This window comes from Quercus suber, unplaced genomic scaffold, assembly GCF_002906115.3.
Source record: "Quercus suber isolate HL8 unplaced genomic scaffold, Cork oak 2.0 scaffold_385, whole genome shotgun sequence".
NCBI classification, from domain to species: Eukaryota; Viridiplantae; Streptophyta; class Magnoliopsida; order Fagales; family Fagaceae; genus Quercus; species Quercus suber.
In genome coordinates, this window is record NW_027069837.1 from 387,261 (window position 1) to 403,326 (window position 16,066).

At 33.9% G+C, this 16,066-nt stretch overlaps 1 protein-coding gene across 1 annotated transcript; it reads left to right on the plus strand.

Annotated features, from left to right (window-relative positions):
* Positions 1 to 384: 384 nt before the first annotated feature.
* LOC112001084 (UDP-glycosyltransferase 88F3) lies at positions 385 to 5,439 on the plus strand. Its single transcript, XM_024033246.2, has 2 exons — positions 385 to 751; positions 3,632 to 5,439. Exon 2 carries the CDS (start codon positions 3,650 to 3,652, stop codon positions 5,090 to 5,092), a length of 1,443 nt encoding a protein of 480 aa, XP_023889014.2. The 5' UTR covers positions 385 to 751; positions 3,632 to 3,649; the 3' UTR covers positions 5,093 to 5,439.
* The last annotated feature ends 10,627 nt before the right edge of the window (positions 5,440 to 16,066 follow it).

The following is a 16,066-nucleotide window of genomic DNA, read 5'->3' on the forward strand; positions in this document are numbered from 1 at the left end:
AACCCTTCTTATATTATTATTATTATTATTATTATTATTATTATTACAAGTTTAACTAATCAACATATAAATAGATAAAGAAAAATTATATTCATTTTTAATTAGATTATCTTCTAAAGCTAAATTTTTTTAGAAATGCTATGTTCACAATATTTTCACAACAAATTCTAAGTGGTAAATTATTGCTGGTTATCATTATTGGGACAAAAAAATAATCTTAATACAAATTTAAACTAATAACAACTAATTACCTATAATTTATTATGAAAATATTGTAAACATAATACTTCTCAAAAATTTTAGCATCAATAATCGGTAAAATTTTATCTTTGGAATGGTAGGCATAAATGCTATTCATTTTTCATTCACCTTTCCTCTCTTCTCAAACAAAATATCTCCTCATTCTTTCTCTCAGCCACTCATTATTTTCAGCCTCACTCTCTCTAACTCCTGTTCTCTCCTCTTCCACTTTTGTGAGCCAACACTCCCAACCCTCGCTACCATTTTTAGCATCACTCGTTTTTATCTCCATCTCCCTCACCGAGTTTTTTCTTTTTATCTCCATCTCCCTCACTTTAATGCTAATGCTATAATAATATATTGGCAACTGAGGTTTTCCCAGTACAAGATAATACCCATCTCTACATACTCTCTAATAATAATAATCTTACTTCAGTGTTCTCGTTCACGTACACACTACACTGCACTACTAGCAGAGGCCAATCAGAAATCTAAGCTAATTGAATTCCAGGTTAGACAAATTTATGACCATGTGCTACCTATGCCTTTTGCTTTTGATTTCGAATTCATTTTTTGCTTTGTTTTAGTAGAGAATGATTACGTTATTACTTTTTTTTTTTTTTTTTTGATTTATAACTAATTATTGTTTTCAGCTGAAAATTCTAATTTAGCTGCTGCACCGTACTATCAAATTAATTATCAAGGTCCTTTCTTCCTTGTGTTAGTCAGAATTTGTGTTTCACTGAATTTTTTAAAAGCTTCAAATGTTTGATTGTTATGAGTGAAGGTGGGTATCTTTTTTTTTTTTTTTTTTTTTGGTATAATGAAATTGAAATGTGGATGAATTAGCATTGCCGGTCTAAGCTTAATTTTGGTTCATAATATAAAGGGAACCTTACCCAGTTACGTTCAATTTATTAGAATGTTATTACTCCCATTCCCATAACAGAATGAATTTTATATAAAGGGTGTTTTAAGTCTTGTTTTATNTTTTAGTTAATTTTTCTATTTTTGCTAATTAAAAAATATTTATTTGTATTTTAAATAATTATTAATTTAATTATAACGTCGTCAAGGTTCTATCGCGGTTCGACCTTAAAAATTCTAAACCTCTCCTTTTATGATCATTGAATGGTTCGGGTCTAAAAATCATACTGGTTCCATTCCATTCCTTGGCCATAAAGGGTGTTTTAAGTCTTGTTTTATATATATATATATATATATATATATATATGGGTTAAGTTCAAGTTACACTAGTATAACTCTAAGCAATGTTATACCACCTAATAACTTGTTATAAAATTCAAAATTTGAAAATCTCACCGTTCAATTACATGGTTTATATGTTTTTTATACATGTATATATGGTTTTTCTGCCTACATTGTGTAATAGACTTAGAGCCATGAAAATGTCACTCAATTTCATCACATAGAAGAAGAAAAAAAAGAGAGAGAGAGAGAGAGAGAAAGAGTTCTGTCTGTTAAATGCCATGTTGTGGCTTGGGTGGAAGGACACGTGGGATCAAATGCCATATTGTGGTTATGCTATTGGAGCTGTTGATAGATGCCTCTATGTACCTATTAGGTCCTCACTACCTCGATCCTTCTCCAATGCCTTGGTTGCAGCCTTCAAGTGTGCACAGGCTACCAATTTTGTGGCTCTATTGAAAACCAGTAACAAGTAACAACCCATATTAGCTCTCAAAAATAGAGTTAGAACAGCTCATAATTTCTATTTTGGATGACCCAAGTGTTAGTAGAGTCATCAGAGAGGCTGGTTTTTCAAATGCTGGGTAGAACAAGCTGTTTCTTTTGGAGATTTGTTCTCAAATTCAAAGTCCTATGAGTAGCCAGTCCAAGGAAAACGCCAAACCTCTAGTTCTTGGTACTAAGCTCCCTCTTTCTCATCCTTTTATAAGTTTGGAAATCTTCATAATTTCTAGTCTTATATATTCTTTCAATTGGGTTGATTCATGATAATTTTGAATCAAATAATGTTTACGATTAGATAAAGGAACTTAAAAAATTAATGACAATTTGTCTAGATTGAGATGTGAAGGTTTTTGACTTTTTGTGAGTTTTTTTTTTTTTTTTTTGGGTGACAAAATCTATTTGTGGTTTAGTTATTAAATCTTTTGGAATATTTTGTGGAGATTGGCTGTCACGTGCTAAATGTTAAGTTTAATTTTTTTTAAAAAGAAGCATCTTTGACATTTTCTTCAAGGGGAATATTGTTTTATGGAAAATACTAAAATTATTACAAAAAGTTCTCAAATTGATGTGACAATGACATGATTTGTGCTAGTCAGTGTTAGTAAAAGATAGCTTTAAGTGCGCTTAAACGTGAAGCCCTAAGGCTCTAGCGCTTTTTGCCTCTAAAGCGAGGCACACTCAATGAGCTTTTTTTTGCTCTTTCTTATATTTCTCCAAAAAAAAAAAAAAAAAAAAACAAAAAAAAAAACTGAATTAAAACTTTAGGATCTTGGCATTATTGATTTAAACCAGTGATTTGGCATATATTTAGTGTAACTTACTTATCAAAAAGACATATAGTTTGAGTGTAACTTGTCCTAAAACCCACAACCCCCTAGTTCTTCTCTATTTTTTCCCTTTTGAGTATCTACTTCACACCAATTACAATATTGTTATGTCTTTACTTAGCTCATTTATGACAAAAAAAAAAAAAGTATGATATGATATATTTTTGGTAATTGTTTAGTTACTTTAGTAGTTGATGTTGAACATAGAAGACTAATTCTTAAAGACTTATAGTCCATAAGTGATTAAATTATTAACTAATATTAGTAATTAGTCATAGACTCATAGGGCATTATGGCCATCGGAGATTTAAGAAAGGGTGTTATATGGAAGTACTCATGTCTAGCTGATCCAAAAAATTAAAATGACTTGCAATTTTTGTGTTAAACTACAAAAGTAGGGCTTCTATAAATGTTATATGAATTATATAAAATGTTTTATATCAATTTATATGATAATTTGATTGTTTGCTTGATGTGTTTCTCATTAATTATTATTTTTGAAATTTTAAAATTATTAATTTTAAATATGCGCTTCGCTTCAATCAAGCGAGCGCATGTACTTTGCACCTAGGCTCCAAGAGGTCTTTGCGTTTAAGTGCACCTTGCACTTTTACCAACATTAGTGCTAGTTCAAAAAGATAGTAAATAAGTATTTGAATTACTTTGTCTTATTTGTAACATGTAATTATAGAATATGAGTAGTGAATATTCTATAATATTTATATTGGTGACATATTTGTTTGTAAAACTTATCAATCTTGTTCTATCTACATCATCAAACAAAATTAATTATGAATTATGATTGATATGTGAAAACCTTTTCTTGTCTCCTACTACCATCTGTCCAACAGTAAACAAATTAAGGCAAAATGCAAGACACGATAGTCCTATTCCCAGCTCCAGGCATGGGCCACATAATCTCAATGGTTGAGCTAGGCAAGCTCATGCTCCACCACTACCCTCATAAATTCTCCATCACCATCCTCCTTACCACAGGCTCCTTCCAGAACACCCCAAGTGTCACCTCTTACATCCAACGTATCTCCCAATCCAACTCCTCCATCTCCTTTTACTGCTTACCCTCTGTCTCTGTTGACACAACCCCAACTCGAAGCCGTGCAGCCATGGCCTTCGAGTTCAACCGCCTCAGTACTGCCCATGTCCCCCATGCACTCCAACAGATCTCCCACACATCCACCCTTAGGGCTCTTATCATTGACTTTTTTTGCACCTCAACTCTTCCTATAGCCAAACAACTCAACCTTCCTGTTTATTATTTCTACACTTCTGGTGCTTATGCTCTCGCTTCTTTCTTATACTTTCCCAAAATCCATGAGCAAATAACAAAAAGCTTTAAGGACCTTAAAACCACTGAGCTTCTCTTCCCCGGAATGTCACCATTGAAAGCCACCCACATGCCTGAACCAACCCTCGATCGAGACGATCCAGCTTACTTGGACTGGGTCTACTTCTGTTCACAGCTTCCAAAATCAAATGGGATTATAGCAAACACGTTTGAGGACCTGGAGCCAAAAGCCATAAAGACCATTGCTGATGGTGTATGTGTCCCTGATGAGCCAACTCCACCTGTTTACTATTTAGGTCCTTTGATTGCTGAAGCAGAAGAACGAGCAGGTGAAGATGGAAATGAAGGTGGTGATGAGAATGAGTGTTTGTCATGGCTTGACAGGCAACCAAGTAGAAGTGTTGTGTTCTTGTGTTTTGGTAGCCGGGGATCTTTCTCAGTGGCACAAGTTAGAGACATAGCTAATGGCTTGGAAAGGAGTGGACAAAGGTTCTTGTGGGTGGTGAAAAAGCCACCACAAGATGAGAAAACTAAGCAAATTGAGCAGTATACATCGGAGTTTAATTTGGATAGTGTGTTGCCAGAGGGGTTCTTAGAAAGAACAATAGATAGGGGCATGGTAGTGAAGTCATGGGCACCGCAAGTGGCAGTGCTAAGAAAGGAATCCGTTGGCGGGTTTGTGACACATTGTGGGTGGAATTCGGTGTTGGAGGCAGTGGTTGCCGGAGTGCCAATGGTGGCGTGGCCACTCTATGCTGAGCAGCATCTGAATAGAAATGTTTTGGTGAAGGATATGAAGATGGCTATTGGCGTTGAGCAGAGAGAGGATGATGGGTTTGTGAGAGGGGATGAGGTTGAGAGAAGGGTTAGAGAGTTGATGGAGTCGGAAGAAGGGAGAGAACTCAGGAAAAGGAGCTGGGAGATGAGAGAAAGGGCTTTGGCTGCTTTAGGAGAATTTGGTTCGTCTACCAGAGCCCTGGTTAAGTTCGTTGAGGCACTTGGGTAGTGCCTGTGGTGGAATTGGATACTAGGTTGAATGTGGAAATGTTTCTCCTACACATGCTTGTGGAGAAGATGTAGTGTAAACTGTCAAAGCATTTGAGTGAGGTTTCGATATGGTGAACGTGTGATACTTTCTGGTTCTCAGTACTCTTTTAAGTCTGTCCTGAATTTCTTGTGATTTTCCCTTCATGTCTGGAGAAGAAAATGTGTTCTTAACATTTTATTGTTAAGAATATGGAGAAATATCATATTCTCATCCCTATGTTCCCTCCTTCCTTTGAGAAAGACAAATTTGTCTTCCGCATATAGTAAATATTATTTGAGAGGGTGAGAGAGCTTTGAGTTGTTTAACCTTTCCAAAGTCTCCAAACAAACATTCATGAGCCAAGTACTCTCATTTACTATATATTTTCAGTTTACTCTATATACTATCCAATGATATTCATATGCAGTGATTGTATAATTAGTATATTTTTATACATGTAAATATTTTGATGGATATATGGGAGTATATTGAAAAGGTTCAATACCAAAGATGCTTCTTAGGAAGAATTAGGAGAAGCCACCGAATTGACATTAGCAATTTTTTTCCCTTTCTGGATAATTGGAACTAACGAATTGGAACGTTGGGCTCGGCTCAAACGGTCGGTTCTTTTTTTACCAGAAACAATAGTCATTCTAACATATGAGATGGAATATAACACGATATGAAATATTTACATGTTAGTTTCATACTACTTTCATTTAAGGCTTTAAATTTTGCTCTAAAAAAAATAAACAAATTTAAAATAAAAGAAAAAAAAGAAAAAAAAAAGAGAAAAAAAGAAAAAGAAAAAGAGGGGAATCTACGAGTATATTACGGAATTGAATAAATAACTGAGAATTAAAAGACGATTATATATTGTCATGTTATATTACCTTTTTGACTATTTATATATTCTAATCTAGTAGACATTAGATTATTTTTGTATAATTTCGTAAGATATTTTAGAAAAGCAAACTAATTTATGATAATAACTAACTAATTTGACATATAAATTTATATTGACCAAGCTTTCAAGAAAAAATTAAAATTTTTATTTTTCTCCTATTGTTATAGTTATAGTAGATTGTGTTTATTTGTTCAAAAGATAACATATAGTAATAGATCCAATACTGTAGTAACGATCTTAATATATTAATTAAAGGAAATTTCAAAATTAAAAATGAAATTATTGATATTTAATATACAACAAATATAATGTTGTATATTAAAAAAATTATAGAAAATTCATATAAAAAGATTAAAATTTATACCATGTTTCATATTAAGTCTTAGATATTTAACTTGTTAACTAATGTTTCAAATTTATGGAACTATTTGTAGGTTCCAATTAGCTCAACTGGTAAAGTTTTTGATAGTTGTATAAGAAATCTGTGATTCAATCCCTGTCTACACAAAAAACTGATTGGTTTCTTGATCTGATGATAAATAGCTACCATTATGAACAAATGCCATAAGTTGAAACTCTCTAAAAAAAAAAATTATGGAACCATTTTAATTTGACATCACCTTCCAAAAATATTATTTTGGGTAGTTGTGAAATAGAAAAAGATGAAATCATTTTGTGTTTTGCCTAAGTAATTACCTTCTATTTTCTAGCATAGAAGATTCATTTCCACATTTTCACCATAACTGAAATTTTCTTTCTCTAAGAGCATTCATATCAATCTTAACAAAATTTTAGCTAAACTAACCCCAAAAACTCCTCTTTTGCTATTTTAACAAATAAACATTGCATCAGTCTCAATATTTATTTCTCTATTTTAAATACATATTATTCTTTTCTCTCTTTTATAATAAATAATATACATATATATATATATATATATTTATCTTCTCCATTCTCATGGTATCCACCTTCAAGTCTGCAACACCATCACTGCCAATCACCACCAAGTGATCACCACCAAGTACCACCGATCACAAACCCAAACATCTCATGCAACCAATCACCGGCCACCACCAAAGATCAAACCCATTAAACAAAGCTTTATCTTTGTATCATATATTTTTCAAATAGCTGCAAATTAATTTATAAACAAGTCGTAGAAGGAATACAAAGTTTTATCAAGAGTTTACCACTTTTTTATAACATGGTACTGTCTAAATAATGGAGATGAAAAATAGGATGAATGGAAGCTTAAAATTGAAATGATATCATAAGTATAGGGCATTAATTTACAATATATATATAAAAAAAAAAAATTATAACCTAATTTAGAATATGGCATAAATTTTGGATTTTTTTTTTTAATGTAATTTCTTTAAAAGTATAATATCGTGAAGAGTATGTAGTACTAAAATTTCTCAAATTGGAGTATTTACTACAAATATATAGGAAATGCATTTAATATATTTTTGCTTCCAATATAAAGGATATTTATATTGTTTTGGATATTTTTATTTCATTTGATAAGGAAAACATATATTTTTAAATGTGTATACATATTTTAATATGGTAATATTCTGATTGAAGAATTCAACTTAACTTGGGGAAAAAGTGACCATTATTGTTATCTTACGCTCCATAAATCTAACTAGCATATCAAGATTCATTGTCACTTTATGAATAATGAAACATATTGTCATTCTCTTTGTTCATTATGATAAGTTGAATCATATTCTCATAAAGTTGCCAATTGTTAGCTTGTGCCTCCTTTCCATTATTGTCTTTTAAGTTAGGTATGTTTACCCTGTATGCTATAACTTGAGAGGGAGTATTAGTGTCGCTATTTTTAATAGGGGTATTATACTCTCATTTTTTGAGATTTGGGAAACGACACTCCATCCCAAACCTAAAGGAAAAATACTCCCCTCTATTTATATTAATAACGAAATATTCTAAATTCTTTTAAAATTCTCTTTGCCAAAGGTTAGCTATAATTATTAAAAACATAATTAGTAAAAACATAATTGATAAATTTAGAATTAAAATGCAAAGTTTACCAAGCACTAAAGACTTGCGACAAATCTCTCCGCAACACATTAAAACAAAAAACAAAAATCATACTAAATATTTTAAAATACTATTTAATTAAAATTTTAAAAAAATGGATTTTAATTTTGAAGGGAAGAATAATTTTAAAAACCTACCTAACAGAGTTTAAATGGATGTCAAGGGGGAAAGTGTTTTTTCCCCTCAAATTTGGGTGAAATGTCATTTCCCTAAACCTCAAAAAAGTTGAGTGTAAATTGTGTAATTACCCTTTTTTATTAGCATGTTATTGTACATTATTTTTTATTACTTTTGTGTGTGCGCGCGCATGGAGATAAGTAGATGGTGGTGGAGAGGAAGATGAAACCACAAATATACGACACCACAAAATATACCATTAACTAGGTTATAAGTCATAACTCGAACGCCACATGTTAGAGCACATTCACTTAGCATCTTCTTCAATCATTCCATAAACCCTAATACAAATATGCCATGCAGCCAAGGTGAAGGACAATTTATTATAGACCTAGACCTCTCACCCTCTCCCTTATTTTTTATTATTATTTCATAGAAATAATATTAAAAAATAACACATATATTTTAAAGATTGTACCCATAACACAAATCTATTACTTTTGTGACATTTGGGATAGATAATTGATAGACGGTCTTACTCCCAAATAATAATAATAATAATAATAATATTTAAATTTAACTAAAAATTGAATAATTCTACATTCATATTGTTCCTTATCATGTCTTTTCTTTCGCATCTTATAACTAAAAGGGGAGGGTTATCAATTGCCCTATTGGTGTATATTTTCTTGTATACTCACTGTCTGTTGAATAAATGTTTAAAGGAGGGACAAGAATAAGAATACCAAAAATATTGTAGGCTAAAATGTAAAAATAAAAAATAACCCCTGCGAGAATAAGAATACCAAAAACTGACCTTATACTATCAATTTTGTATTGACCTTAGATGTTTAAGAACTGTCCAAATTTACCCCTCCATCTTCTATTAACTGTAAGTGACAAAAAATTGCAACATGACTACTTTACTATATAATTTATATATTAAAAAAAATACACGCACAACACGTGACAATTTTTAGTCAATTATAGTTAATAAAACTGAGATAGAGGGGTTTAATTTGGACAATTCTTACACCTCAGAGTCAATAATACAAAATTAATAGCACAAAAGTCGATTTGCAATTGACCCAAAGGTCTGTTTGCATTTTTGCCCAAAAATGCATTAGTATTTCTGTATTTGGCATTCTGAAGTCTAAGTACCTATAAAAAAAAAATCCATAACTATGTCTTCAATGAATAAGCATCTAAAAATGCCAACCAAAATGGAAAATACAGATGGGTTCGGTTAATGGGTTGCCCTAAGGGCATTTGTTAATTGACAATTTTAGGAAAATCTTAATATCATTTTCATGAAAAATATAAAAAAACTGCCAAAAAAATCAATCACTTTTTTCTTTTCCCATAAAAAGATTTTTAAAATAGTTCATAAATCAATGTCCTTAGGACATCCATTAACTTTTTTCAATATAGATACATGCCAATGACAACTTACAGAAAGCCAAAGCCACCAAATTGCTACAAAAAATGGAAGTGGCTAAAAACCAAAAGGAAGTATATATACCAGTGTGTTAAAATCATAATAAATTACTTATTTATGGGTTTTCTCTTTGGCTCTTTCAATAATGTGATCTTCCATGTTATAGCGGAAGCTTCTCTTAAAAGTTCAAGTTGAAGGGTATTCCCAACACCATTTCCTACTTGAAAGGCACAAATATTGTCAAGATAGCAAAAGAATTGGTAGAAGCAAGGACAAAGAAATGAAGAAGAGCACCAGAGGGCAGAACGACATTACTGATCTATAGCAACATAAACAGCTTGTAGCTTAAGTCTTGTATATAAATATTTAGTAATAGGCATATGATCAGCACGTGTAGAAGTTGTTAGTGTATTAGCACGTGTAGTAACTATCAGTTGGTTAGTTTGTTATTGGACCTCTGATGTATATATATATATATATATACAGTTTCCCTCTTTGTAATTCATTAAGTCAAATATACAGAATTCATTTCAGATTTTTCTGTTTTCCTCTGTTTTCTGATATGGTATCAGAGCGATTTTCTGCTTCCGCTTAGATTCTTCAACAAGAATCTCATCTTCTCAAAAGCTAGGGTTTCCTTCTTTGAAGCTTTCATCCATGGCGTCTTCTAATCAAGCATCTGCATGCATCACCATTGATGAATCTCACCCTTTCTTTCTTCATCACACTGAAAGTCCTGGTGCAATTCTCGTTGCTCAACCACTGATTGGAGAAGAAAATTACTCCACATGGGCACGATCAATGGAAAGAGCTCTCAGAATCAAAACCAAGTTTTGGTTGATTGATGGCTCTGTTTCTCTGACTTTAGCAATGGAGAAAATTCCTCTCTTCGTTCAAAGCTGGGCACAATGCAATGACATTGTGGTCTCCTGGATCATCAATTGCGTTTCCCCCAAAATCGCAACGAGCTTGGTGCATCGCAAGACTGCCAAAGAAGTTTGGAAGAAGCTTCAAACCATGTTTTCTCAAGGGAATGGCCCGAGAATCTATCAATTGCAAAAGGACATTGCCAGTTTCTCTCAGGGTGAGCTCTCTGTGAGTGATTACTTCACAAGCCTTTCAATTTTATGGGATGAAATACAGAATTATGAGCCAGTACCTCTTTGCTCGTGCGAGAAGTATACATGTCATGTGAATGAAAAGATTTCCAATCTTCATCACAGAGAAGCCATCATGCAACTTCTGATGGGTCTCAATGACTCTTTCTCTCACATCCGAGGTCAAATACTGTTGATGGATCCCATTCCAACAGTTGATAAAGTGTACTCCTTGTTGATTCAAGATGAAAAGCAAAGGTCAATTGGACAAGGCAGCAGCAATGGTCCCTTTGTTGAATCCACAGCCCTTGTAGCAAAGGCAATCATTCATGGTTCCAAGACATTCAAGAAAGGAAAGGAAAGGCCTATTTGCAATCACTGTGGATTGCTTGGTCACACTGTTGAGAAGTGTTACAAAATCCATGGATATCCCCCTGGATATAAGACCAAGGCACGGGCAAATCAAGTTTTGTCTCTTGATTCTGTTCAAGACTCAGCTGCTGCTCCCACACAGTCATCTTTTCCATTTACCATGGAGCAATGCCAGAAATTGTTTGCTATGATTGGAGGGTCTAATGCTCATGACAACCCAATTGCCATGGCTAACAATGTTTCCTTCAACCAAGCTTCAACATCTCAGTCTACACCATTGGCAGGTAATCTCAAGCATTCCATATTTTCTGCTAAGCTTGTGAATAGGACTGCTTTTGGTAATAGTACCTGGGTTATGGACACTGGAGCTAGTGATCACATTATCTGTTCTATCTCTTTCTTTCAAACTTACACTATTGTTACTAATTGTGTTGTTGAATTACCAAATGGTGAATCAGCACATGTCACTCATGTTGGTACTGTTAAACCCTCCAATTTTCTCATTCTTGAAAATGTGCTTTGTGTTCCATCTTTCTCATTCAATCTCTTGTCTGTCAGTCAACTCACACACAGTTTGCCTCTTTGTCTTGTGTTCCTATCTCAATTTTGTTTCATTCAGGACCTTTCTTGCTGGAAGACGATTGGAGTGGGTGAAGTCCAAAACGGTCTGTATTTGCTGCAGAAATCCAATTCTAGGACTGCACCTTCTCTATCTGATCTTGCTTCCGCCAATAAGAACCTTAAGTCAGCCCTTTCAGCTTCTGTATCAAATAAAGATATGTCAATTTTATGGCATTTTAGATTAGGACACCCTTCTTTTCATAAACTGTCAATTTTAAAGGATGTCTTACCTTCATTCTCTCCTAAATGTACTGATGTGTGTACTATTTGCCCATTGGCTAAGCAAAAGAGGTTATCCTTTCCTTCTCTCAATAATATGTGTGCTGAGCCATTTTCTTTAATTCATGTGGATGTATGGGGTCCATATTCTATATGCACACATGATGGTTTTAAGCTTTTCCTTACCATTGTTGATGATGCCACAAGATCTACTTGGGTTTGCCTCATGAAGGCAAAATTTGATGTTAAACATCTCTTAATATCCTTCTATAACATGATTTTAACTCAATTTAACATTGGTATTAAGGCAATCAGATCAGATAATGCCCCTGAGTTTTCTTTGTTTGATTTTTATGGTGATCATGGCATTATACATCAAAAGAGTTGTGCTTATACACCTCAGCAAAATTCTGTGGTTGAAAGAAAGCATCAACATCTTTTGAATGTAGCTAGATCCCTCAAATTTCAATCCAATCTTCCCTCAGCTTATTGGGGTGATTGTCTTTTAACAGCAACTTATCTCATTAACAGGTTGCCTACACCTTTGTTAAATAATTTTTATGGTGATCATGGCATTATACATCAAAAGAGTTGTGCTTATACACCTCAGCAAAATTCTGTGGTTGAAAGAAAGCATCAACATCTTTTGAATGTAGCTAGATCCCTCAAATTTCAATCCAATCTTCCCTCAGCTTATTGGGGTGATTGTCTTTTAACAGCAACTTATCTCATTAACAGGTTGCCTACACCTTTGTTAAATAATAAATCCCCTTTTGAACTCCTTTTTCATAAGCCACCCTCTTTTAATCATCTAAGAGTCTTTGGTTGCCTATGTTTTGTTTCTACCCCTTCTATTCACAGGTTAAAGTTTGAGTCTAGAGCTATTCCTTGTGTCTTTCTAGGTTATCCTTTTAATGTGAAGGGTTACAAAGTTCTTAATCTTCATTCTAGAAAAATTTCCATTTCTCGAGATGTGGTTTTCCATGAGTCTATTTTTCCTTTTTCTCAATCTTCTTCTTCTTCATTACCACTTTCTTTGTCTGTTCCTTTGTTTCCCCCATCTTCTCCAGGTCTTGATTCTTCTTATTCTTCAATTTCTGTTCCTCTTCCTCCCACAGACACTACTCCTCTTGCTAAGCATCCCATTCCTTCCCCTAGTGCAGACCCATCTGCCCCTAATTCTTCCATTTTGATTGGTTCTTTACTTGTTCCTTTGTCTTCTGATATTCCTCCTAATCAATCTGTTCAGCCCGTTGATTCTCTTGATCAGTCCCCTCCATCTCCCACTGATCCTGTTGTTCAACTTTCTTCCACTCCCACTTATGCACCTCCTCTTCGAAAATCCACTAGGCTTAGTCATAAACCTACCTATTTGTAGGCCTATCAGTGCAACTAGGTGTCTCATTCCCCTTGTACTGCTTTCCCTTTATCTGCCCATTTGTCTTCTCACAGATTGTCCACTAAACATTCCCACTTCTGTAATGTGATTTCCTCCATTGTGGAGCCCAAGTTCTATCATCAAGCAGTTCAGGATCCCAAGTGAAGAGAAGCTATGGCAGCTGAGATTTCTGCCCTTGAAGTTAACAACACTTGGTCCCTTACTCCTCTTCCATCTCATAAAAGACCCATTGGTTGTAAATGGGTGTATAAGGTGAAGTACAAGTCTAATGGGTCTGTAGAGAGGTACAAAGCCAGATTGGTGGCTAAGGGCTTCACCCAAAAGGAAGGTCTAGACTATCTTGAGACATTTTCCCCTATTGCCAAGCTAGTTTCTGTCAAGTGTCTTCTTGCCGTGGCTACTGTGCAAGGCTGGTACCTTTGTCAACTTGATGTCAACAATACCTTCCTTCATGGTGATTTGAAGGAGGAGGTCTATATGGATTTACCACCAGGCTTCCACAGCAAGGGGGGGCTGGTTTGTAAGCTTACTGAGTCTTTATATGGACTTAAGCAAGCTTCAAGACAATGGTTTGCAAAGTTTTCCAATGCCTTACTTCTTTTAGGTTTTACACAGTCCAAAGCTGATTATTCTTTGTTCACCAAGAAGAATTTTACTTCTTTTATTGCCCTATTGGTATATGTAGATGATATCTTAATTGCTAGCAATAATAAGCATGCAGTGGATGAATTGAAGGTTTTACTAGATCAGAAATTCAAGTTAAAGGACTTAGAAGATCTAAAGTTCTTCTTGGGTCTTGAGGTGGCAAGGAATGCAGATGGCATCAATTTGTGTCAAAGGAAATACACACTTGAAGTGTTGGGTGATGCTGGTATGACAGGTTGCAAGCCAACAAGAATACCAATGGATCAAAACCTCAAACTTAGCAAGTATGAAGGGAAGGAATTGAAAGATCCTAGTTCATATAGAAGGTTAATAGGGAGGTTATTATACCTAACTATAACTAGGCCTGATATAACTTTTGCAGTACATAGATTGAGCCAATTCATGGCAAATCCTACAAAACCACACTTACATGCAGCTAACAAAGTTCTACAATACCTCAAGGGTACACCAGGGCAAGGACTGTTTTTCTCAAGCAAGTCAGATCTGCACTTAAAGGCCTTTGCAGATGCAAATTGGGCCTCTTGCCATGATACTAGGAGGTCAATGACTGGGTTTTGTGTCTTCCTTGGTGACTCCTTGATTTCATGGAAGTCTAAGAAGCAACAAACAGTATCTCGGTCTTCAGCAGAATCATAATATAGATCCATGGCAGTGGCTGTTTGTGAGATCATTTGGCTTTTGCATTTGCTCAATGACATTCAAATAAAACATACCAAGGCAGCTTTATTGTTTTGTGACAGTCAGGCAGCCCTCCACATAGCTGCAAACCCAGTTTTTCATGAGAGAACAAAGCACATAGAAATAGATTGTCATCTTGTAAGAGATAAGGTGTTGGAAGGGTACATCAGGTTGCTTCATGTTAGAACGAATTCACAAATTGCTGATTTGTTAACAAAGGCTTTGAATGCTTAACAATTTTTATTGCTGGTATCCAAGTTGAATATGGTCAATATACATGCCCCTCTTCCACTTGAGAGGGGGTGTCAAGATAGCAAAAGAATTGGTAGAAGCAAGGACAAAGAAATGAAGAAATGCACCAGAAGGCAGAACGACATTACTGATCTATAGCAACATAAACGGCTTGTAGCTTAAGTCTTGTATATAGATATTTAGTAATAGGCATATGATCAACACATGTAGAAGTTGTTAGTGTATTAGCACATGTAGTAACTGTCAGTTGGTTAGTTTGTTATTGGACCTATAATGTGTATATATATACATATATACATACAATTTCCCTCTTTGTAATTCATTAAGTCAAATATACAGAATTCATTTCCGATTTTTCTGTTTTCCTCTGTTTTCTGATAAATATCATTCAGGAGGCTTCACCATGTATGTTCCACAACACACAGGTTTGTTTACAAGCCATATTCTGTCCAATACCCAAATATCTTATGCTTAAAATCTCCACTAGATATCAATATACATCCTGCTCTAAGTTTTGAACATTGACTTCACCCCTACTTCAATTCAAAATCATTTTGTAAATTAAGAGAGCTTACATAATGCCATAAATATTACCATTTTACGTAAGTTAAAGAAACACCCAGTGGTTTAGTGAAAGCACAAACCAAACAAAGAAAAATAATAATTTATTGTAGTGAGAAAAAATTATTAAAAACAGGATTTATTCTCATCTATATAATTTCACACTCATAATTCTAATCGTTTTTAAAATAAAAATTTATAGTCACAATACATTAATTAAACTCTATATATGCAGAAATTCATTATTTGGGCCCAGTTTTATTTTAATAGATAAAATGAGAGTTAATTTCAAGATACAAATACCAAATTTGTCTAATAAATTTTTTTTTACTCTTTTTATAATAAATATGTTATAAATACTAATTTTTCTGAACTCTATCAATTCATCTTCAACCAATGTTTGTCAAGCTAGAATACTTCACAACCATGACAGCTGAATACCACGCCACTCTACCAGAACAATGTATGTCAAGCTAGAATAACTGTTGCCAAATGACAAATTGTCATACTTCACAACCATGACTAAATTATAACTCTCACAATCCACCAAAACAGAAGA